The sequence below is a fragment of the Lytechinus variegatus genome, chromosome 3 (assembly GCF_018143015.1).
Source record: "Lytechinus variegatus isolate NC3 chromosome 3, Lvar_3.0, whole genome shotgun sequence".
Taxonomy (NCBI): Eukaryota; Metazoa; Echinodermata; class Echinoidea; order Temnopleuroida; family Toxopneustidae; genus Lytechinus; species Lytechinus variegatus.
Window position 1 is genome coordinate 19,093,293 of NC_054742.1, and position 26,023 is coordinate 19,119,315.

The 26,023-nt window shown below is 33.5% G+C and overlaps 1 protein-coding gene across 1 annotated transcript in view; it reads left to right on the forward strand.

Annotated features, from left to right (window-relative positions):
- The window catches only part of LOC121410411 (ankyrin repeat and SOCS box protein 13-like), a 35,087-nt gene extending 9,639 nt beyond the window's left edge, over window positions 1-25,448 (forward strand). The window contains exons 2-7 of the mRNA XM_041602485.1: window positions 10,371-10,433; window positions 13,658-13,851; window positions 16,887-17,040; window positions 18,259-18,393; window positions 19,701-19,898; window positions 20,401-25,448. Of these exons, the coding sequence (XP_041458419.1) occupies window positions 10,385-10,433; window positions 13,658-13,851; window positions 16,887-17,040; window positions 18,259-18,393; window positions 19,701-19,898; window positions 20,401-20,549 (879 nt within the window). The 5' untranslated portion in view covers window positions 10,371-10,384 and the 3' untranslated portion in view covers window positions 20,550-25,448. The remainder of the gene's footprint in view (window positions 1-10,370; window positions 10,434-13,657; window positions 13,852-16,886; window positions 17,041-18,258; window positions 18,394-19,700; window positions 19,899-20,400) is intronic.
- The last annotated feature ends 575 nt before the right edge of the window (window positions 25,449-26,023 follow it).

The window sequence follows — 26,023 nt, forward strand, 5'->3', positions numbered from 1 at the left end:
TTTCAGATATTACAATGATAAAATCTGAGAAACAGTTGAAAAGAAAAGAGTGTGCATGATTTATAAATGAATGAAGAAGCAACTAGAAAGGGATAGCCTTATTAGCGCTGCAACCTTAACAAAATCTGGAAACTGAATATATATATGATATTGTAAAATGCAAGATGTAATAAATACTGAATACCAGATATAAACATTGGACATAAAAGGGGAAAACACAAACACAATGAAAATATATATAAATAATATATCAACGATAATTAAAAAAAAAAAACTGATCATACATTATTTTGAATATTTATTGAGAATTTGGGTTTTATATCTCCTTTTAAAAACATTTAATGATGGGCTAGATTTTACAGAAAATGGTAATTTGTTTCAGCTAACGGGTCCTTTGTAAAATATACAATTCTTTGCTAAAGAGGTGCGTATTTTGGGTATATGGAAGTCTGCAGATCCTCGCGTATGATAAGAATTAACATCAGCATTGTAACAAAATATTTCTGAGATATTGTTTGGAATATAGCTTTTGAAACATAAAAATTGCAATTTCATAATCAGAGAAATCATAAACATTCAACAAATTTAAGTGACTAAACAGCGGCTTGGTATGGGCAAGAAAATTGGCATGTGTTATGATTCTCACTGCTCTTTTTTGTAGCCGGTATAAACGTTGCATCGAGTATGAAGTACAAGAACTCCAGGCGATATTACAATATCGAAATATGGTGAAATAATGGAATTATAAATCATTTTGAGAATCTTTTTTGGAAAAAACTTTAACTTGTTAAGGATACCTATACTTTTCTAAATTTTCATGCAGATGACATCAATATGTTCATTAAATGATAAACTACTATCAATAGTCACACCCAGAAATTTTAAAGAAGTACATCTATTAATAATGTTATCATTCATAAAAACAACTATATCATTATAATCAATTTTCTTGTTAGAAAAAATCATGTAATGAGTTTTATTAGTGTTTAAAATCAATCTAGTGGAGATCAGCCATGAATTTATTTTATTGATTTCGTTATTAAAATTGAGAATTAGATTTGCGATATTATAATCACTCAAGAACACACTGGTGTCATCTGCAAATAGTATATATTGAAGAATGCGAGATGAATTACAAATATCATTCATATAAATTAAAAACAAAAGCGGGTCAAGTATGGATCCCTGGGGTGCTCCACATCCAATGACCTGTAAATCAGACTTGCGATTGTTAACTAAGACATATTGCATACGATTTGACAAATAGCTTTTAAAAAGATGTAAAAGAACACCTCGTACACCATAATTATTTAATTTATATAAAAGAATTGAATGATCTAAAGTATCAAAAGCTTTGCTTAAATCAAGAAATAATCCAATAAGTATTTTCTTGTTATCTAGTGAATTAAAAACTTCACAAACAAAATCAACAAAAGCAGAAGATGTGGAGTACCCAGGACGAAAACTGTATTGACTATTAGATAAAATATTGTATTGAACAAGGAAGTTAAACAATCAATTATAAATACACTTTTTAAATATTTTGGAAAATACAGGTAACACAGAAATTGGTCGATAATTATTAGAACTTGCATGAGAACCGCCTTTAAATAAGGGTATAACTTTGGCAATTTTTAAGTTATCAGGAAAAATTCCTGTCAACATCGAACAATTGAAAATATCGCTTAACAGAAAACAAATAATATGAATTACTCTTTTAACGATAGAAATATCAATATCATCAAAGCCAGTACTTGATCGATTTTTAAGGTTACAAACAATATTGATTACCGGTATTTCTTTTGGAGTAATGGGCATAAAAAAGGCAGATTGATCATTTCTTTCTAAATATTGCACAAAATTACATGTGAAATCAGAAGTAATATTTTGCTGTAAAGAAGGTCCAATATTGATAAAATATTTGTTGAATTCATTAGTGATTTCATTATTTTCTTTAAATGATCGATCACCTACAATCAGTTCATCAATGAAGGTGTTTTTAGAAAAATTACCCATGGATTTGTTAATTAATTTCCATGTTTCTTTCATATCAAATTGAACTTGTAAAAATTTGTTGTGATAATACTCATTTTGAATTCTTTTGATTTTATTATTACATTCATTTCTATATATTTTACAAGAATGATGATTTTTAGTAGTTGGAGATTTCATGTATTTTTTATATAAACGATCAGGGGCATAGATAGCGGGGGGATGGGGGGATGCATCCCCCCAGAATTTTAGGTGGGGGGGATGGTGTGTACAATCATCCCCCCCAGGTTTCTGTGGGGGAAGAAGCAAAACTATACAGTAATAAAGCAATGAATGCTAGTTAAAATCAATCAATAATAGCAGTAATAATCATAACGTACAGCAATGACAAACATGATCAAAATTGGACTTTTATTCAGAGTCAATCATCTTATATGCATTTACAACTTGCAAGTTTTAAGTAATAACAACTGTCTTGCGTCGTCATATACATTTAAGGATCGTTACTCAGAGTTTCACCAAGTACATTTCCTTATAATAATTATGTATTTGCAAAGGAGATAAGTTCAAAATATTTCATTACAGATTTAAGAAAGTGTCGCTTAATCACTCCCTTTCAGAGCAATTGCTTTCATAACACATTAACACTGTTCAAACGAATTAATAAGAAATTACCTATACACATACACTGACCCTTTTCCCTGCTGGCCATGTCCTCAACCCCTACTTTGCAAAGGAAAGGTGAAAATTTTCAGTCTCTAAGGAGCGAATTAGTAAATGAATGATTTTGGAATGAAAGTGCAAATTTTGGATGGCCTCAGTGATATCCGAGGTTTTTTTCACTCAATATTCACTCTTTCATATATTCACTCCTTAAAGAGTGAACTATTTCACTAATTTTTTCCAAGTACTTTGCGGTTTTCAAAGAAGGTAGAATCATCCAATATATAGACATGCCTTAATTCACGAAGGCAGATTGAATCAATCCATGGATAAGATTAATTTATGGTCTAAGATCACAGAACAAGCCTAACTCGACCCTCAGCGTGTTCATTGTCGGACCTTTGACAAAAAACATAATCATCTCGCGCATTTACGCGATAAAAATTATCTATACAGTTTACTTCCGACAACCCGGTGAGGTTTTTTTCATTTCCATACTTAATTCAATCAAGGCTTTGTAATCATGGTAATTTTAAACAGAGTGTGCTTATCATTTTAGTGTCCGCATATCTGCACGTGGATAAGAAATATAATGTTGAGCTTTTTTTATTTTACCCCTATTACTATAATTGTAATTGATATTTTTTTAGTTATTTGGCTGTTTATTTGTTTATTCCTTTAGTTGTTGATTCATTCGTTTGATCATTAACAATATCGCTACTTTTAAAAGAGTATACTACTATACTAGTAAAATAAGGAATACTAGTTATTCTAGATCATGTTTAGCAGGACTGTCATGACCAAGATGATAACTAGACATCCGACAAATGACATTTCTCTTATGATCATCTTTACTCATTGTCATTAATCAAGCAAAAGATTACTGCCATGAAACATGTGCAAGGAAGTTTGTTTATTACTGGATGCCCTATATATATATATATATATATATATATATATATATCATCCCCCCCCCCAGGTCTAAGGACCTGTCTACGCCACTGTAAACGATATTTCTTTTTGCACATTTTATGTAAATAAATTCAGCAGTATTTATATCAAGATTGAATCTATGAGAATAAAATTATCTCGTATATAAATGCCTACCCCGCCTCCAGAACGGGTATTACGACAGTTACCAATAAATTCGTAGCCATTGATATTATACACTGGGTCATTAATTTTCATCCAAGTTTCTGTTGTTGCTATTGCACAAAGTTTATAATCGATCATATTTAAAAAGGTTTCAAGGTGCAGAATATTTTTCTTAATGCTTCTGCAATTTACATGAATATTCGAAAATGAGTTTTCAAGATTTTGTCTAGCAGTAAATGTATTGAATTCATTGGGGGTGAAAAAGTTTTGTAAATAAAATTGATGATTAAATATAAATAAGACCAAGTACATAATATTCCGTTCATTCAAAAAACATTCTGTCTCCAACTTCACAGTTAAAATAGATAATATCTAGAATTCTAGATAATATATATCTAGATGATATGGTTACACTTCGTAATTCCGAAGGTTCTTTATTCCGAAACACGTAAATTGCCTATACCTCGATAATCGTTAATCCGAAAATGAAAAAGGGTTCGTTAATCCGAACATTTGTGGCATTATTCCGACGGTTCGTTATTCCGAAGGTTTGATAATCCGAAAACGAAATAAGGTTCGTTGTTCCGAAGGTTCGATAATCCGAAAACGAAATAAGGTTCGTGGTTCCGAAGGTTCGTTAATCCGAAAACGAAATAAGGTTCGTTGTTCCGAAGGTTCGTTAATCCGAAAACGAAATAAGGTTCGTTGTTCCGAAGGTACGTTAATCCGAAAACGAAATAAGGTTCATTGTTCCGAAAGTTCGTTAATCCGAAAACGAAATAAGTTTCGTTCATCCGAAAAAATAAGGTTTGTTAATCTGAAAAATGAAAACCGGGAAAGCAGAGGCAAGGGGGGGGGGGCGGGGGACACTGTTGCCGTTCAATTGTTATGAGGATGGGAATGCAAGGGCGGCCGAACAAATTTTCGTTTGGGGGGTAAAGCCAAAAAATGAAACTCATACTTCAAAATGGGCACTTTGGTGATATTTTCACCTTAAGATTATCATCTGCTTGAAGTCATTGTGTGTTTGATAGTGATTAAGTAGAGAAAACTTTTTTGAAGTGACTTCTTATTATGGCAAGATGTATATTTAGGCTTTATTTTTCGGGAGAGAGAATAATGAGCGAGCGGCTTGGTAAAACAAATTCAAAGGTGAAGTTGTAAAACGTTTTTTTTGGGTCAATTATTCTTAAAATGGCATTATTCCGAGGTTTTGCGAGCGTGAATCACAAGCTAAATATTTTGGGTATTTCAATAAAAAATGAAAATAAGTTTTTAAAACCCCGAGCAGATTTCTGCTGTTATTAAAAAGATGTGCATCTAACTAAAGAATTAACACGAGCGCAAAACGCGAGATTAAACATACTGACCAGAAAAGGAACCTGTTAAAGAAAGCATTTAGTGACCTCTTTAGGATGCATATTTCACCAATCGAATGAGAGTGCGAAGCGCAAGCTGAAAATTTGCAATATTCCAGCCTGAAAACTTAACTTGTATACTTTAAAAAGAGTATTTTATTTCGAAAAAAACATGAAAAACGGCATATTTATTTTTGAAAAAAGGAACTTTCTCATTTTGGAAAATATTAATTTCCCTGTTTTTTATTTCATTTTTGGGGTGCAAGTGCCCCCTGCCTCCCTCCCGGCGGATCCAACTTTCGTCAAATAGGGGGGGGGGGCAAATTTTTTTCAGCCATATTTTCCTCGATCGGCAGCTTAAAGTTGATTTTTGTTTGTTTCTTTGAAAGGGTAGTCCTAATAGTCAATAATTAGCTTTATACTTATAAAGTAAAGTAAATATGTAATAACATTATAAACCCTTTTTAAATAATGCGAGCACGAGCTATATTTTTTTTAATATGATGGGCAATATGTTTGTGATCTTCAAAACGAGATGCCTATGTAACTAAATTTAGATAATAACTGCGAGCAAGAAGCGCGAACAGAAATTTTAAATATATAAGCTCTGACCTGATCTAAAGGGGACATTTTAAGAACTTTTTGCAGTTAGCCATGAAGACAATGCTTGTTCCAACCAGTGGCGACGGAACGTATTTTCCTTTGGGGGGGGCAAAGCAAAAAAGGGGCCAATGGGGGCAATTTGGTGCAAACGGATATTTTCACCATGAGATTATCATCTGTGTAAAGAGGTTGTGTGTTTTGTAGCAATTAAATTGAGCAAAATTTTTTAAGTGATCACTGATTGATAAGTTATATATTTACGTTTCATTTCTGCGAGCATAGCGAGCAAGCGGTTTGTGGGGAAAAAAAATCAAATTTGAAGATGTAAAATTCGCCTTTTTGGTCAATTACTGTTAAAAGGGCATCCTTGTGAGATGTTGCGAGCGAATCACGTGCTCAAACTTTTGGAAATTTCATGTAGGCCTAGAATGATAATAATGATATAGATATTATTTACCCAGGGAAGCCACTTCAGTTCTGAAAACTGTTCTCCCAGCTATTATTATTTTTTTTTACAAGAATGCTTAGAATGTCCAGTTTTCAGGTTGGAAAATCTGAAAAATTTGGCTCACGTTTCTCGCTCGCATCAAGTATTGTTTATTGAGGAACTCATGATATTCCTGGTTACAAAAAAAGTATAAAATGTCCAGTTGTAAGGTTGGAATATCACAAATTTTAAGCTTGCGGTTCGCGCTCTCATTATTTAGTTTGTGAGATATACATTCTATTAATGAGTCACTAAATGCAGTCCTTAAAAGGTCACTTTCTGAAGCCTGTTGCATAAAACTTTTTTACCTGGGAAAACTGGTAAAAACTGAAAACTAAGGTTAGTCTGATTTCTGCCAGCACAGGGCAAAAACTCCGGTTAAAACAACCTGAGTTTTCTCAGGTAAAAAGTTTTGTGCAAGTATATAAACAAATTACAGCTCGCCCTCGCCTTAATTCTTTAGAAAGATACACATCTTTCTCACGATTACAAAAAATGCTCAGAATGTTTAAGTTCACGTCTTGTTACATGAAATGTCTACTAGTTTGAGCTTGCGATTCGCGCTTTCAACATCTCACAAGGATCATTATTAGTATGATTTTTATTTTTATTACCAGCAGAAGCTGTTATTAAAAATGACATCCCCTCCAATACAAATCCTATTATCTAGAGGTTACTCGCACGCGACCAACAAACTTAAACCATTTTGCTTAGGCAGCAATTGCTCAGATAAAATCGAAATTAGGTATGCTTGATCAGGGCGCCTATTTTTAATGAAAAAAAATGCTTTTTGCCACAACACACGCATGTATCATCGATTGTTATTACTATCATTGCATAATATCGTGTAATCTTGTAATGACAACACTGTTTTTGTTACCAAAATGAATTATTTTCATTTTTGGAAATACGAACTTTATTTAATTTTAGGATTAACGAACCTCATTTCATTTTCGGATTGACGAACCTTCGGAATTATGAACCTCATTTCGTTTTCGGATTAACGAACCTTCGGAATTACGAACCATATTTCTTTTTCGGAATTACGAACCTTATTTCGTTTTCTGATTGACAAACCTTCGGAATTACGAACCTTATTACATTTTCGGATTGACGAACCTTCGGAATTACGAAGCTTCGGAATTACGAATGTATGTGAGATGATATATAGATAATATATTAGATGAAATTGAAAATTTTCCCAGCATAAACTTTTAAGGTGTTATAATCGACGAAAGACTAAATTGGACAGAGCAATATTTAATACTCATGGGAAAATAAGTATGTACATAGGTATTATGCACAAAATTTTTCATTTTATACATGTACATTTAAAAACCTTATTCATGTTATACAATGCCTTCATCTTGCCATATTTAAATTATTGTGGAGTAGTTTGGTCAGGTACATTGTACTACTTCAAAAAACATTAATCGGGTATTTGCTTTGCAAAAAAAAGAGTGATGTCATCAGTTCCCTCATTTGCATACCGACCGAGATGTGTAGGCCTAGGCCTATATAACTGTTTTGTGAAATGAAGCGAAACTTTAAAATGTCATAACTTTCGTATTTCACATCCGATTTTGATGAAATTTTCATTGTTATGCTTGTTGAATTTTTCTCTTTTTATTCCAATCAAGTTTTTGTTGGGGTGGACTTGTCCGTTAAAAAATTTAACACATTAAAGCTCTCTTATTTGATAAACTTGAAATTGGCAATTTTTATGTTTTCATATTTTAACAGTTTACTACCTCCTATTTTAGATGATTTACTTTCTAACATTAAATTCAAGCACTCATCTAATACACGTAACGCTGTCTTGCCACATTGTCGTATATATCTCAATCAGCGTAACTCCATCATCCTATGTTAAGTTATCTTAAGTTATGGAATGCTAATACATCTAAAATAAAAAATATACATTCACAATATGCTTTATTTCTTAATATAGAAAAGTTATTTTATCTGCATAATGATTCTACAAAACCTACACAAACATTTCTTTTTATGTATGTGTGTGTGTTTTTTGTGTCTGTTGTTAGTCTGGTTGTAAGTGACATATTGTAGATTTGATTGTTCCTTTAGGTTTTTGATTTACCATGTCATAATGTATACTTTGGAAGTGGATCACTATTTATTATCAAGCCATAGGCTTTTGTTGTGATTCCCATACACATTTTATTGTATATAACTGCTTTGCATTTTATGAATTATTAATAAATTGAATTGAATTGAATTGAAGCCCTTTTTAAGTCCTCTAAATTCAAATTGACTTTTTGTTTAGATGGACTTGGATTTTATGGTAACTTTAAGTCTAAGACATCGTTCTCATTACAACCCTAAAAACTATTTTACTGGAAACCAGATTGAAAGATTGCTTTGCTAGCTTTCCCATTTGATCACCCGAAAATGCCAAAGTGGTTTTTAAAACTTCATGGAAAGCGATCTTGTTGCTATGGGTATGCTCTCGGTTTTGCGCAAAATTTGGAACCACGGCGTAGGTATTCTCCGCACACCGTGTTGCGAAGATTGCTTCCCGAAGAATGGTTGTGTCCTCACTCACGCTAAAACCAGTTTAATGAGGCAAAGAGATCGTGAAAACTCTATCGCGAGGTGGTTTTCTGAACCAGTTTGGAAGATCGCTTTCAAGACTGCTTTCACCATTCTCATCACACGTTAAACTAGATAGCGTTCTCATTACTCTTTCTAAAACTAGTTTACTGGAAACCGAAACCAGTTTGGAAAATTGCTTTGCTAGCATTCCCATTTGATCACAGGAAAGTTGTTTTCAAAATCACTTCAAGTAAAGCGATCATGTTGCTATGGAAACACTCTCAGTGGGGTGACATGTTTCGCACAGAATTCAAAACCGCAGCGTAGCCATTCTACAACTGTCGTGTGGAGTATCGCACTCAAAATGTGCAAAGATCACTTCTCGAAGAACGGTTGTGTCCTCACACTAAATCCAGTTTTAACAAGGCAAAGTGATCTCGAAAACTACATCGCGAGGTGGTTTTCTGAACCGGTTTGGAAGATCGCTTCGACTGTTCTCATTACACATTAAGCTATAGTTGCCACTAAATAAGTTTCAGGAAGGTAGTGAGAACGGTGTCCTAGTTTCCACTAAACTAGTTTTAGGACCGGAATAAGAATGGGGTCTCAATCAAAGTGTTTGTAAACTTTGTACTTGTAGTACTCACTGAGCTGATATGAGTTAAATTTCAAAACAATAGCAAAGCTGACCCTGGATATGTATCCAGCTCTTTTATGGAAAGAATAAATATACAGAGATCGAAGGCCAGAAAGGGTCACAGTTTTATTCCTGCTGATTTGAAAGGAAATCGGGGGAGGCAATTTAGGTGTACATACATGTATTACCAGTATCTGGCTTGGAGAAAATAGATATAAAGTATTATATGCCACTTGGTTAGATCCTTGGCATTTGATTGGTTGTTTGATATTGATCATTCAGACAATTTTACAATGACGTCATCGACCGTGCAATATAGGATCCATTCATCGTGCAATGTTGGATCCATACAAATTTGTCCCTTGCACGCGACAAATTTGTCCATTGCACACGATGCGGTTATTATATATGACAATCAACAGACCGAGCTCGCACTGCATGATCATATTTTGCATAGAAACTGATAAACCTATGAAAACTAATCTAGTTTTAAGTGTCATATAAACCAAATAATGAATGTTCCTTCATTCGTGCAATGGACAGAATACTTTATTCAGTGAAAGATGAAATGATTGATCCATTCAACTCGGCAACGCCTCGTTGAATGGATCTTTTCATCTTTCACCTCATGAAGTATTCTGTCCATTGCACTTATAAACATTCATTATATGTATATTGACGTAGAGTGTTTCAAGATGTTGATTAATTTCAGTTTAACCCTAAAAGAGCCAGATTATTTGGACCGCTCTCATGTAGAGGGGGGGCAGAATCTGCTCCCCCCCTCCCCCGGTCTTTTAAGGTTAATATTGCATGTAGTTTTTAACAAATAGGCCTTCTGTTTAATAAACTTAATATTTTTTATTTCAGAGACTGATTTTTTATCTTGTCTCAAGTTATGTTATATGATTAATAGTAGAATTAATGCTTTTGTTGTATGCAACTTTCATAATCTTTCCGTAATCCTTCTATCTTCATTTTACAGATTCTCAGAAAAACATGGCTATGTTCACTGTGTCATATGGTGGTTTAGATGATAAATTAAGTGGTGAGTATAAATTCTACAAGTTCAAGAATCTTGTCTTGCACTTTTTCCAATGAGGTTGTTCTGAATAACTTGACACCTTTGCTGAATATTAGTGCAAGGCTATAGGTCTAATATGCTTTTCACATTGCATTTCCTTAACCCCATACTATCCTTAACCCCGGACTATCCTTAACCCCATACTATCTTTTTTCGATTCACACTGTCTTTCTTAACCCCATACTATCTGCTCAACCGTGGTTAATGCCTTAACCCCGGACTATCCCTCAGCTCATGAATACTGATGATTTTACCATACAGAGCGTGATTAACGTGCAATTCGACTTCTTTGATTGGTTAATGCTTAGCCCCACTTTCCTTAGCCCTGTTTCGTTTTCACACTGCATCTCTTAGCACCGCAATTGTGGTGCTAGCACCACAATAAGCTGGCTAACCCTGCTTTTTTGCAGGGCCAGATAGTACTGTACTATTTACCGTGCTAGCCCACTTTGCTAAAACGTAGTGTGAAAATGAAGTGGGCTAAGCTTAACCCCGGGAAATTGGTGGGGCTAAGATCCCCCTTAGCCCCACCAATTTAGGACAAAAAGTACAGTGTGAAAAGCATTTGACCGACACATATCAAGAATAATTAATTATCCCCAAGTTATAATTCTGTGCTTGCATAAGAAAGCAAATTATTCACAGAAAGAAATAGAAAGGAAAGGGGGTTATGAAGGGTGGTCGACCCAAGAATGGCAGGTACTCAGTTTATATTTTGCTACTATGGCCCGTATTCTGAAGTCGGGTGTAACTTAAACTCAGGTTTAAAGTTGTGGTTTAAGTATGGACAGCCAATTGTCACATAATTACTAACAGTAGAGATATCATACTTTCAGCTCAGTCAGCTCTCAAATCATTCATTATTGTGTAGGAAGTATAAATAGATGATTGTTTTCACCATCGATGAATCAGGAAATAGCACAGTAAACATAAGAAACATACAAATTAATGAAATGTTGATACTTTTGGCCTTCCTTACTTAAACCACAACTTTAAACCTGAGTTTAAGTTAAACCCGACTTCAGAATATGGACCTATGTCACCAAATAATATTGTGAGGTGCATTGTGACATTGTAATACTGTATAATTCAAAATGAATGTTTTCATTCAACTTACCTCTTTCATACCCAAATATGAAAGGAGTGCCAGACATACCAGATTCATAATGATTCCAATATTATCTGGCTTTGTAATTAGACATAATCCCCTGGTTTGTCAAAATGTGATAAGGTAGTCTCAATTTTCAATAGTAGTGTGTCTTCTCAAAATGTAGCACTGTGAATATGTGTTAGACCATGGAGGTAACAAGAATGGAGTGACAACAATATGTAAATAGCTTCCGATTTCTAAAGAAGTACAAAAGAACTACACAGGTGCAATGTAGCCTTTGGTGATGTCTTGTGATGCCGCCAATTTCATGGGAAAACTGAAAAATATTAATGGTGAAAAAAGGATAACTGGGATATTTCCATTTTTATTTTAGAACATACATAGATTTTGAACGCATCACAAAATATATATCAAAGGCGGATTATGTCCTGGTATTGGGTGAAATATTGAATTATAACAGATTTTAAATGTGATAAAAGCAAATAATTTGACATCTTTGAAATTAACATTTTACAAAATCCCACACACTTCCACACTATAAAAATATTATGATCAGTTTGTTGGAATGTGTCAATTTATGATGTTATGTGTCAGAACCATGGCCAAATGCAGCCAGTCAAGTAATTTCAAATCACATTTTAAGAAATATTGCAACATTCATTTCTGCTGTCACCTATAAAAATGAGCAATGTGTCTCCTTATATTTTCCTGTAAGTTTATACTTAGGCAGGAATCGTTTGTCTACAATCTGCAAGAAATATGCAATGAAACACATGTCTAACTATTTTATCATTGCGGCATCAAAGTGGCTCTAAAGGGAAAGTGTTGGATAGTTCCTCCGGGGGGCCACTTACATTGACAAGTGGATTCCATGCACGACCAAAAGTAAAAAGGATGTCTTTTTCAAGGTATAAGGGTGTCAAAAACACAAAAATTTAGAAAAAGGGTATCTATTTCGCTCAGAAAGCTACGTGTTTAGGGTCAAATATGCGGGGATGATAAAACAAAAGGATGTCCTTTTTGCCCCCAACACTACGTGTTTAGAGTCTGATTTGCGCGAGGTGTGGAAGGTAAGGTCGTACTAAACCAAAATAATGGTGTGTAAAGGTAAAACTGATGACCGACGAACCCATGACATAATGAAATATCGCTGTACCTGTTTAGGGGTTCATTTCAGGGAATACTTCCCAAGAGTATCGTTTTGTTTTGAATACTTGTTAAGGGATGCATTTTTAAGAATATGTAAAATACATCGCTGTGCTTGTTTAGGGGCTCAATTCTGGGAATACTTGCCAATTTAGTATTTGTATAAAATACTTGCTAAGGGTAGGGTTTCACACGCCAATACTTGTTAAGGGGTGCATTTTCAGAATATGGAAAATACGTATTTAGGGTGCTTTTCAAGACCCTGTGGTCGCGCATGGTATCCGCTCGTCAATTGAAGTGGCCCCTCTGGGATAGTTCTCCACGTTTTAAATCTCCTTGGTTAGACTTCGCCAAAGACTCACTTCTTTATCAAAGTATAAATGAGACAACTATTTGAAATTCTTTGATACATGTAAGTCCATTCACCTGTGAAGAATGTTGAATGCATTTGTTTTTGTTTGGCCATGCAAGGTATACTCTATTTGTGTAATGTAGCAAAAAATATTGAAAGGCCAGGTGCATGTTGCATGTTGATAATAGTCTGATAAAATTGAATGCCTTTTTTTTAACTAGTGTACAGTATATAGTCAGAGGTAAGTGCTTTTATCTATGCTTTAGTAGTGATGTTTTTCTTTGGGCAGACTGCTTTCTTTAAAAAAAAAGCCTTGCAGTCTGACTATCTTAAATACCCTTGCTATTCAAATGTGTGTTCATTGGAGCATACATTAATAATATGTACATCTTGTGCTCACATAATAAATTAATCATGGACCGTGAAGCAATCATATAGTTAGAGAAGTTGTCTTGGAGAGAGGATCACAATCGTCTGTCCTACGTATTCAAGGTACTACTGCTATTTCCACTACTTCTTAACTTTATTTACACTTGGCTTTTATGATATATGCTCTATACTGATTTTGTTCAACTTCAGATCGTCAAATGGCAAAGGAGAGATCTCAGATGCACTTTGCAGCAAGTCAGGGTCAGCTGATGGTACTTCATAGTCTGATAAAAGAAGGAGCCAGTGTGAACAAGAAGACTAGTATGGGATACACCCCTCTCCATGATGCATGTTGGACCAACCATTCATATTGTGCCACTCATCTACTAAAGGCTGGAGCAGAGGTGAACATTACTTAAAGGACAAGTCCACCCCAACAAGAACTTGATTTGAATAAAAAGAGAAAAATTCAACAAGCATAACACTGAAAATTTCATCAAAATCGGATGTAAAATAAGAAAGTTATGGCATTTTAAAGTTTCACTTCATTTCACAAAATAGTTATATGCACATCTCGGTCGGTATGCAAATGAGGAACTGATGACATCACTCACTATTTCTTTTGTATTTCATTATATGAAAATTTTTATTTTCTCATCATTGTCAAGTGAAATGAAGTTTCATTCCTCCCTGAACATGTGGAATTCCATTATTTGTGCTTCAGGCAAGGAGGTCTTAATCATCAAATTCGTAAAAATTGAAATATTGTATTAATTCAAACAATAAAAAGCAAAAGAAATAGTGAGTGAGTGACATCATCAACTCTCTCATTTGAACGTAACTGGCTCGTTCATTTAACTATTTTGTTTAAAATAAGCGGAACTTTGAAATGTCATAACTTATTTTTTACATCCGATTTTGATGAAATTTTCAGTATTTGCTTGTCTGATTTTTCACTATTGATTCAAATCAACATATTTCTGAGGTGGACTTGACCTTTAATATAGGCTGGGGGCCATTGTTTTTTTTTCTTAAATGTCAATTGAACTCCTGTTATGTTAATTTCCTGTACATATGTATTTGTTTTTGTTTTATTTTTTTGTGTGTAAATTTGGGGAAGGTGGATGCCAAGTTTTTTCATTTTTTTTTTTAGATTTTTATATCCCACCCTAAACATATTTCAAAGTCTCAGTCACAGTGTGGCAATACATGTATCTCTTTCCTTTTTGTCTTGCCTGAATGAAGTTGGACACAGACTTAGTTTTTGAAAGTCAGGGATTTTACACAAAAACATTGTACTGTTTGATTAATGAAGGTGAATTCACATTTATAATGGATACATATGTTTCTCTTTGGTGTCTTTTCTTCTTTACTCTCAACTACCCTTTTGTTTTATGCGTGATTAAACATAGAACATTGTATTTTCTTTGTTTTGTGAATCTGTTATTCAAATTCTTTTGAATGTTTCAATTCAGTGGGTGTTTGGGCTTGATGGTAACAAATTTGAAATAAGATACTCTTAAAAATTGCCATGAAAAGAATTAGTACCATTACAAGTACATTGGTCCACCATTGATTAAAGAGCATTATGCGTTAATATCAATACCAGTACAAATTAGCAGTTAGCGATTCCTGCACTTATAATACCGGTGTTAGTCTTAGAATTAAAATTCTCATGAATTTCTAGTGACCCTTTTATTTGTAATCTGTTAAATAAACAGATAAGACCTACCCTCTTTAATAGGATGAGCATTATTTGCAGATGTGCTTCCAGTGTAAGTACCTCTAGGTCTTCTTTAATACTGTTTGCAAAATACAGATCAGTCAAAGTATGAATAAAAAATTATTTATATTTGTTATTAAATTAACCCAAAATAGATTATTCTATGATGAGCAATATAGAAAATCTGAATGAACTTTGGCCCCACTGATAAGCCAAATTGTAGATAAAAACTAAGCTTGTGCAAAAAAGGTAATTTGTACCAAAATCGAAAACCTGACATGAAACTTCCTGAGAATTGCCTGACATGGCAACACTTGAGAAATTTTTGTCATTTGGGACATGGGGGCTAACTACATGTACAAACTGGCTTATAAAATGACTTTTGTTACATATTCTAAGCATATTTAGTGCTATCACATTCTCAATACAGTATATATTTTTTTGAAGAAATTCTTTTTTATTTGACCATCAAACTTTTAAAATGGTTTTGCATTTGTTTTGAAACCACTTTGTCAAAAGTTGACTGAGCTTGAGTATCAACTATTTGCAGATACATTCTCTGCAACATCTTCTTTAACCCTAAAAGGCCCAGGGGGCAGATTTCATCCCCTCTACATTTTTCAAAATAAATCCGCCGAGCAAAATTTTTCAACTGCGCCACTCGCTGACTTTTTACTTTCAAATCTCACACAATGTTTGAAACAAAATTTGCGATGCCCAAGTACGCAGTTATGAAATTATGCAACATTGTGTATGCATGTCAGACCCAAAACTGCTCAAGAACTTGATTATTTTTGTCTTGTTTATGATCAGAATTAAGTCTGCAACAATTTCCATTGAAAAAACTATAGAAGTTGAAAAGTCGAAAAAAAAATACATAAGAAATAAAAAAAACAATAAAATACATTTTTGAAAAATTTTGGTTCCAAATATGAAGTGCATTCGATTGGGATCCTACAAAGAGACTATGAATAAAAAAATTAGCAGTTTTGGGGCCATATGATAGTTAATACAAACAAATGTTTAATTTCATGCATAAATTAGCATAATTCATTAAATGAAAAATCTTATTTAAAAAATTATCCATACAGCCTTGTAGATTTTATCACACATTGCCACTGTGCGAATTTTGCGGCGCTCGCGCAATTGAAGGCTGAGATCTCAGGGGGGGGGCGGAGAGGGGTCCAAATAACCTGGCTCTTTTAGAGTTAAAATAACTTTCTAGAAGGTATCTACAACTTTCTCATCAGCTGTAGAGAAAATTTTTCAAAGATATGTCTCTGAAGTCAAGGATTGAGTCATTTTGAGACATTTTTCTGCAACTGCATTTCAGTTGCAGACTTGCGATATGTTGTTGTACATACATGTATGTCATTGTAACCGTGAGTGGTTGCAGCATCACCACCTAAGGAGATGTTGTCAGAGATGTCTCTGCAGCCGAAAAGAGATTACTGCAACATCCCCTAGTTTCAGGGTGATTGGTTTGTCACTTTGTCTGGATACTTCGCAAAATTGTTACTGAAATTTTTTACTCTTGTGAAAGTGATGCAATCTTCTTGAATTAATGAATGAACTTATATCTCTTCCAGTAAGATTGTACTGAGACGTCTTCATTCGCCAAGATGAATTATTTATTTTGCTAGAGATGTCTATGGTACATAAAAGAAATGTTTTGTCATATGGTGAAAGAGATGGAAACTTGAATTTTCTTTTCAGGTTGATGCAATGAGTTCAGATGGGAAGACTCCCTTGTCATTAGCAAGTAGTGTCGGAAGCAAAGATTGTGTTAAATTACTCATGGATTGGAAGGCAAAAGTCAATGTTGAAGATGAATCTTGTCCTTCACCATTGCATGCAGCTGCAGTAGCAGGTATGATGTAATCAGTCTGTATCAAATCAGGTAGTATTCATAGCAAGAAAAAAAGGCAATACTCTGCATCATTTGTTGAATAAAAAACATGAAGAATAATGGTTTTTCTTTCTTTTTTTCATTCTGATAATATTGCTTTAAAATTTGAAATTTGCCATTCATTTTAAACCTGAATTTTACTCTTCAGAAATAAATATACTGTGGAATGTGTAATATCCAATAACCTAGTAATAATCATTGCTGTAAAATGAAATAAAAATGCAGATCATGATTGATTGAATGATAGAATTTGTTACAATAAAGTAAGCCTATGATAGAATTTGTTACCGTAAAGTAGGCCTATACTAGCAAATAATCACTGGTATTTAATGTGTCTGAAAAAAAATTCTTAAAATTCACAAATCAAGGCTTATCAATCGATGAAAAATGAAATAACAAAAAAATATTCATGAAAAATTCTTCCTATACTTGATTAAAGTTATGGTACATCATACTCTTAACATGTATGAAACTGTTTTCCTGTATCACTGTTGGTGTTTGAAAAAAGGAAGGAAAGATCAGAAGTCATGTCTATTATTGTGAAAATCTATCTTTACTGCTGTTTTTATATTACCTCGGAATGAGTTGAGAGCTGTTGTGATATGATAAGACAAATATAAAAGGGAAGTTTGGGGCATCTGGAAGAAACTACTTAAGAAATGTTGATTATGTGGTAACAAAAATATTAGGTTTGGTTTTTAGTCACATTCACAACACAAAGTTTGTTCAGTCTGAACATTTCAGGTGTTTTTTTTTTTAATTTATTTTGGGGGGAGGTTGTCATTAATATTTTCATTGATAATATATGGCATCTAAATAGAGCCCCTTGGCAGTAGACCTTTTCAATGTAAAGGCATGGTCACACCACCCGAGCGTTGTTTGAGTGGTTGTGGAGCGGAGAGAAAAAAATCATCACTGCTCGCTACCGTTTACCATTTTCGATTTTGATTGTTTTTTTGTTTTTTTTTCGATTTTTTTCCCCAATTTTGTGAGCGAAATTCGGCCATCTTCCCTACCGCTCCAACAACGCTCGGGCGGTGTGACCATGCCTTAATATTCTTACAAAGCCTAATTCTGATTCATTCTATATCCTGAAAAGAACTTGAAAGATTTACAATTTTTTGCTGGGATTTGATTTGAAATGTTAAAAAGTTTGATTGTATATCTTACTGTTAACAGGTCATCATGAATGTGTGGATTTACTAGTTGATGAAGGGGGGAATGTAAATGGTGAAAATCCTTACTATGGGACACCTCTTCATGCAGCATGTGGAAAGTCAAGCAAAGAATGTTCTTCTTCTTTAATATCATCAGGTATGTTTATCAGAGGAGCTCCTTAGCTCAACCCACAACACCCATAGATATGCAGAGGGAAGAGAGTTTTAGGCCCTTGTTAATACGAATTCAATAAAAAAAAGGGATTTTAGGTGGTTTCAAAGGATTTTACAGGGATACACAAAAAGCTTTCTGCAGAAAGTGTTTTCAACCATTCAGGACAGCTTTTGCTAAAACCAACTAATCCTTGTTTAGAAAGATGTTTATTTAGCTTCCAAACCTTTCTTCCTCCAGTAATACAAATCTGCATGCTTGGATGGATCTATTTTTTGACATACACTATTTCCTGAAAATGGTATGTATAAGGGACATACTGATATCTATTATTATACGATTTTACTCTGAGTGCATGTCTAAAAGCTTTAATAGTATGTCCATCTTTAATGATGTTTTCTGACTTTGTAGTACTGAGCAATTATGCGTACACCTTTGTATTCTCCCTTAAATCAGGAAATTCTTTGTCTCGTAAGTCATCATTTTAATACGCCTGTCCTACGGGATGTATGGGTTATCACTTGGTGTCCGTCCATTAACTTTTTTTTTAAACGCGATAACTTCAGTTTAACTTAAAGGGGAATCCAGGCCAAATAAAAACTTCTTTTATAGGAAAAAGAAATATCAGACAAGTTGATAGGTGAAAGTGTAAACAATATTGGACAAATAATAAGAAAGTTATGAATTTTTAAAAGTTGTAAATATTGGTAATCACTTTAAAATAGGAGACTTCAAATTGACTACTTATGTGATGTCATAGTGATGTAAGGCAAGGACTACTCTTCCACACTGTGCTGCACTTGAGGTGAATGGGTCCCCAGCAGGAGTATTTCCTTGCATGCACTTAGCGCTGGTGACAGTAGCTCGAGCTTGAGCCGGGGTAATAATAGAAGCGCTTTGTATCCTAAGGCAAAAGCACTTTATAAATCCAGCTATTATCATTATTATTATTCCATGTACTCCAATACATAACATGGCTAAAATGTAATTTTTCAAGGCAGGATTTCCCTTTAACCTAGGCTCATATAATTTGGGTGAATGATATTATCATGGATCCCAGAAAGCCTATTGATTTTTAGGTCACAGTGACATGTTTTCATCTTACCCTTCTTAGTCCTTGTAAATGTGATAACTTCAGTTTAACTTAACCTAGGCTCATATAAGTTGGTGTGTATGATACTAGCAAGGATCCCAGGAAGCCTATTGGTTTTCAGGTCAAAAGGTCTAAGGTCAATCCATGTATCATATTGGGGTTATCCGATTACTGAATATTCCTTTTGATTGATTCACAGGTGCGAATGTAAATGCATTGAGAAAGAGAGACCTTCAGACTCCTCTCCATGTTGCCGCTACAGTCAATTGTGATCAACTAGTGCATTTATTAGTATGTAATGGAGCTGACATCCATGCAAGAGACAAGCAATCTAAGAAGCCTATTGACCTTGTAGACAAAGAGTCCAGTGCACATACATTATTACAGACATTCATGAGTATGTCAATGTTTCAATTTCAATTTATTTTCACTATAAGTTATAACACAATATAATGAAGCATCAAACAAAGGGTACCCTTTTCCGCTCTTGTTAGGTACCAAAACATAGATTAGGGTTCGGTAACTCAAAGCTTTAATAGCGACTTAACTTTTACAATTGATTTTCATGGTTGATTGTACACATTAGTCAATGCAATTAATTGTTTTCACTAATCCTATGATTAAATGCTAATTATTAAAGCTTTTTGTTACCTAGTCCATATGAAAGGCTGTTTTACAAAGTGTTGAATGTGATTTTAATTCATCATTCATTATCAATATCAATCAATTCTAAATGTATACCAGTTTTGTGTACAATATGGCTTACTTTAACACATTAAACTGAAGTGCGAAAGAAATTAACTAGATTTAAAAAGATGTTGTTTGCATTAAGAGTAAATAATTGCAATTATTAGTGCCCCATAAAATCATTTTTCTGTTTTTCTCCTTATTTTTCATAGCAAACCCAGAAAGCCTAATAAGTCTATGCAGAAATCAGATTCGCACTTCTCTTGGCCCGACTGCCCCACAGAATCAAGTCAAGGATTTGAACCTCCCTCAGCCTCTCAAAGAATACATCACTTACACAGAGAAGCCATCTTCATTCTAGATATTATCTGAGGATCTAGAATCAATCAAATCTAATGTCATTAGCAGCGTGACAGACATTGGCTCTTCTTTTTGAACTCGTGACTTTCTGGAATCAGACTAATCAGAAGGCCATATAGTTAGGTATGGAAAAACTCAATGTTAAATGAAGCAGCTGAAGAATCAAATCAATTCTTTTGGACATTATACTCTTATGTATCTACCATTCTTGATTGTTACATTATATGATCGCCATGCAACTCACCTCTTTTCTGTGCAACTTATAATTTTTATTTTGAAAAAAAGAATTAAGTTCATTTTGAGAGAGATCTGGAAATCACATTTCAAATTTTAAATCAAAACATTAAAAATCATGTTGCTTTTATTTTCATTTGAAGACTGAAAAGAACAGACTTATACTGATAAATAGATAAGAGAGGATAATGAGAAAGAGAGAGAGAGAGTGAGGAAGAGAAGGGAAAGAGTTGGAGATACAAAGACACACTCAAGAGATGACATTGTAGAGAGAAATTAACTTGTGAACTGTATGTATATCTCCCAGTGGCTGATCCAGGTCTTATATAAAAAATATTATGGGAATAAGTCATGCAAGCAAAACCTTTTTTTTTTTTTTGCTTGTCAAATAAGCATTGATTTGGAGTGTGGAGAATTTTTTTTTTTTTTGGGGGGGTGTTAATTTTTACTCTACCAAAATACCCCCGCCACCTTGGGAAAATGAAATCCTGGATCCGCCCCTCTTGATAACTCCTTTATCCCTCTCCTTTATTTTTGTATGAAACTTTTCCTACAAATTTTGCTGAAAGTCATGCCCTGATAATGGATTTAAAGACATAAACACTTTTTGTACAATGTATGTATTGTGAAAAATGACCTAATGGATCTCTTATTTCATGTGTTTCACTGACTACAATTCCAAATAGATTGAGACATATTGTCTAAATTTGACCAAATTTTCTTGCATGGTTTTCCAAATTCAGTATTAAAAATGTTAAACATGTATTATAGTAGGAACTCTCCTTGAGCATGGGCTGTGGGTCAAGGGTGGGGGGAACAAGGGTACAGCTTTCTGAGTTGTGGTACATACATAGGTCCCTATATGTAGTTTCTTTTTATGAGATTAAATGTGCATGGTTCATTATTTGAACTTTTACATCTTATTAAGTGCAGGTTTGAGGATTTATATTTTTCAGGACAATTAACAAACTGTATTAACTAATCTTGCACAAAATTGTAGTCTCCATAAAGATACGAATATATTCAACACTTTAAACTTTCTAAATATACATAGTTTTGGGTTTGTGGGGGATCAATATCTTAAATCTAATCAGCAATAATGGTAGATGATTCGTGATTACATAACTTTTTACTGACAGGGTATATGTATGACAAGAGGGTCATATAAGAAATGCTCACTGTAATAAATAATTTCTGCTGGTTAATTTACTTTATATGATAATATTTTTAAAACAATTTAGCAAATGTTTAATTTAATTAAAGAGATATGCATTTTGTTTGTGATTAATATTAGAAAGCAAAGAAGAAATAATCATGCCATTCATATGAATTATGGTAGTAAACGATCAACTTCCAACTTTAGTAAGTGCAATAATTATAGTAAAATAAGTGATAGCTGCTTGGAAAGATTTCAGGAGTTTGGTATACCAATATATATAAATGATTTTTTTTTACTGCTTAATGGACACCAAGATTAATCTTTGATACTTGGAATTTTATTTCATTTCCCTCCAAAATAAAGCCAAATGCCAAAGTGACATATTATTGTAAATATTTATATCACATCCATATGTTCCCTCCCTCATCAGTCATATTGTATAGAACACGAATATTTGGGTACTAATAAAAGGGAAATATATTGTAAAAGTGAAAATCCTCTAGACTCCATAAACCTTGAAGAAGTACTCACCCAAAAAGGGAGAGGGTTCTGCTGTGTCAGTGCTTCAGGTGATGTGGTGATCATGTGGTAATGTTCTTCTATGTAAGCTAAATAGTGTGCTTGGTGCAGGCGGTGCATATGTGTCTCTTTTACAGCATCTGAAGGGGAGGAGGAGGCAACATCTGTTAAATGACAAGCAATGTTACTCCTCAGTTATGAAGGTTGTAATTACTAATTTACTGATAATGTTAATGTCAGTGATTCTCCTGATACATACAAGGAAGCATGCCTGTGTTGTGCAGGCAAGAATGAAAGCTATATCAGAGGAGCTGCCAGTTCAATTTAATAATACAGAACGTGTCTTATTCATAACAATAATGGGAAAATTATGCCCTTTCTTTGCCTTTCACATGTTTTTCTATATTCATTATCGTACAAATGAGAAGTACCGGTATATACTCTACGCACAAAATAACACATTATCTTTCTTATACAAAAAAAGTTATCTTGCAATGTTAATTAAGAAAGTAGAATAGAAACTGTAAATATTCTGTTTAGCCTTAGGTACTTTGAAATTCTTCAATGTTTATATTACTGATATATTATGATTCATTACTTTTCATGCTCATTCATAATTCAGTGCAGGATGACCTGTGAAGTAAATATCAAATATGTTGCATGCTTTAACTTTCCCATTGATGGTACTCAAGTATGCTTTATATCTTGACTGAGAACAGAAAATACTGTAATCACAATCCTTGTTGCCATGACTTGAGTCACAGACTTCTTTCAATGGGTAATCAAATCTGCTTTTTTTAAGGGGGGGGGGTTCAAATGCTCAGCTTTCCTTAATTTGGAATCTAAACCCATCTCTCTTATTAAGAACAAAATCAGATTCTACCACAGAAGAGTGTTAATTGATTGTGTAAACAAGAGGTAGTTTGATATCATGGCTGAGTGAGCACTTCTGGAATAAATAGCGCAAAATGCTAAAATTCACTTGTAATGTGGTATAAAAATTCTGACCTGCAATCCTTGAAAAGCGACAGGTTTATCTTTCATATGTGCTCACTCATGCATGACTGGACATATGAATTCCAATTTTACACAGAACTTACCACCTGCAGTAATACTTCTACCAGGATATTCTAGCATTTTGTGTTATGTTTAGTATGATTAATTGCCTAAGATGAAGTTTTTTATTTCTTGATAAAACATTTATGCCGTAGTAGTTTCATCTCATGCTACATTTGTCTCTTAAGTCTTTATTTCATCCTAACTTGACAAATTATTTTTCAGGACTTAGCAGATAGATGTTAATTGAGTAGAGCTGAATACTCTCTTTTTAATTTGTAATGACAAAAGAATTAATAAGAATGAATGGTGGTATCATATACAACTTTCATTCCTGAAATATATGGAAACAAGCACAACTCAGTCCATGGAGCAAGCAATAAAATCTAAATTTAAAGAAAAAAAATGAACTAAATTAAGGTTCAGTTGCTTTCATAGTATATTACAATGTGCAAAGTCGTACTGTATATAACACAAATATGTGAGATGATTGTCTTATCTATGAAACATGACATTTTGAAGAAGAAAAGTCCTGAAATGATGATTTATCATGGTTTGCTTCTGATTTTACTCTTCCATTCTTGAAAAATGGCAACAGATATATATATGTGACATTGTTATTAATGAATTTTGTGAATTCATTAGTAAAATATCCGTAGGATACATCTGTAAGTGTTCATTTTTGTTACAACATGAATATTTTGTTAGAACAGGGTATATCAATAAATGCCTTATTTTAGTAACAATGATTTGTCTCTGTTTTAAGAGGGCATGTATCACAGGGTACGAGTCGCTAGTGTCCGCACATGATTCAGTACTTCACATTTTTGCCTGAGAAATTATTAAACTAGGTCTATTCAATTGATAATACCTTGAACTCCAATTGTCTGTTTATGGTCCAAGTGGGTATTCCATATTGCAAATGACAGTTTCTATGACTTGTTCTTCAAAATAAATTATTGCAAAGATGAACAGTCATTGCCTGATATATATTATTGTAACTTGCCACTATTCTCCATGAAATGCTTGAGTTTGATTAGCCATTGCTGTTACCATGGTAGTTACAATGAAAAGAAGTTTGATGCAACATAAGTACACTTCATGTCAGTCTTGGTATACTATTACAAATAGACCTACTTCATACCCTTATTACTTTGCAACTGTCTAAACAGGTGTTGAATGGTAGAATGTGAAAATGTATTTTCCCTGGCATTGTGATTGCTTCACATGATTGGAATAAATAGTAATATAAGTGCCCAGATGTGTTGTTAATAACCAGGTAATTATCATTATAATGGGATCAATGAATGATTTCTAATTTGGTGTTGGACACTGATGTTTTGGTTAATGCAAAACTCACACCAAACACAACATCCATCATATAACAAACCTGATATAAGGTTGATGCTATGATAGATGTAACTTGGTGTTGATCTATCAATGTTAATGATTTGTTCATAATTCAAATTCTGCTTTGGAGCTAGGTTTAGTGACCTGATAATTGTTTTCTCAATACCACCACTAACATAAACTTCTACTTGAAAATCACCCGTTGAAGCAACATTATATAAATGTTTTCCTGTTTATTTTATACATGATATACATGTTTACAATATGCACAAGTTTAAGTACTTCCTAAGTGCAGCTGTGTAAGTATAAATCTTTTTGTTAAAATGTTCTAGCCTTGGAAGTCTTGATCAAAGCATCGTCCTAAAAAGTTTAATCTTACTTTGTAGATAGATTAATTTAGGGTAGGGGTAATTTTATACTGCAATATTTGAAAGGATTTTATCTGTTTTATGTTCAGATGTCTGTTTCTGTACTTTTCATATAATTTCTTGATCATGTCTAAGCTATGCATGATAAAGTCTGAAATGGGACAACTGAAATTATTACTATATGTATGTAGAAATCAATAAAATATAATCTGTATTTTATGATTCTTGCTCTTGTGATCGATATATTTCTTCTTCAAATTAGATGAATATATATTCTTGCGTGATTACCAACCATCAGGGGCCTGTATATAAGTTATTATCAATGGTGGTAACTTTGTCATCTAATGCTAACCTTTATGGAATCCTGGATTTTGTTCCAGTAATACTTAAAGGACAAGTCCACCCCAACAATATGTTGATTTTAATGAAAACATAAATATCTGAGCATACCACAGAAAATTTCATCAAAATTGGATTTAAAATAAGTTGTGACATTTTTAATTTTTGATTAATTTCACAAAAAATATTTATATGCACATCCCGGTCGGTATGCAAATCAGGGGACTGATGACATCACTCACTATTTCTGTTGTATTGTATTACTGGTACATGAAATATTAAAGGGGAATCCAACCCAAATAAAAACTTGTTTTTATAAGGAAAGGAAAAATCAGACAAGTTGATAGGTGAAAGTTTGAACAATTTAGGACAAACAACAAGAAAGTTATGAATTTTTAAAAGTTGTAAATATTGGTAATCACTATACCCATGGAGACTTTAAATTGGCTG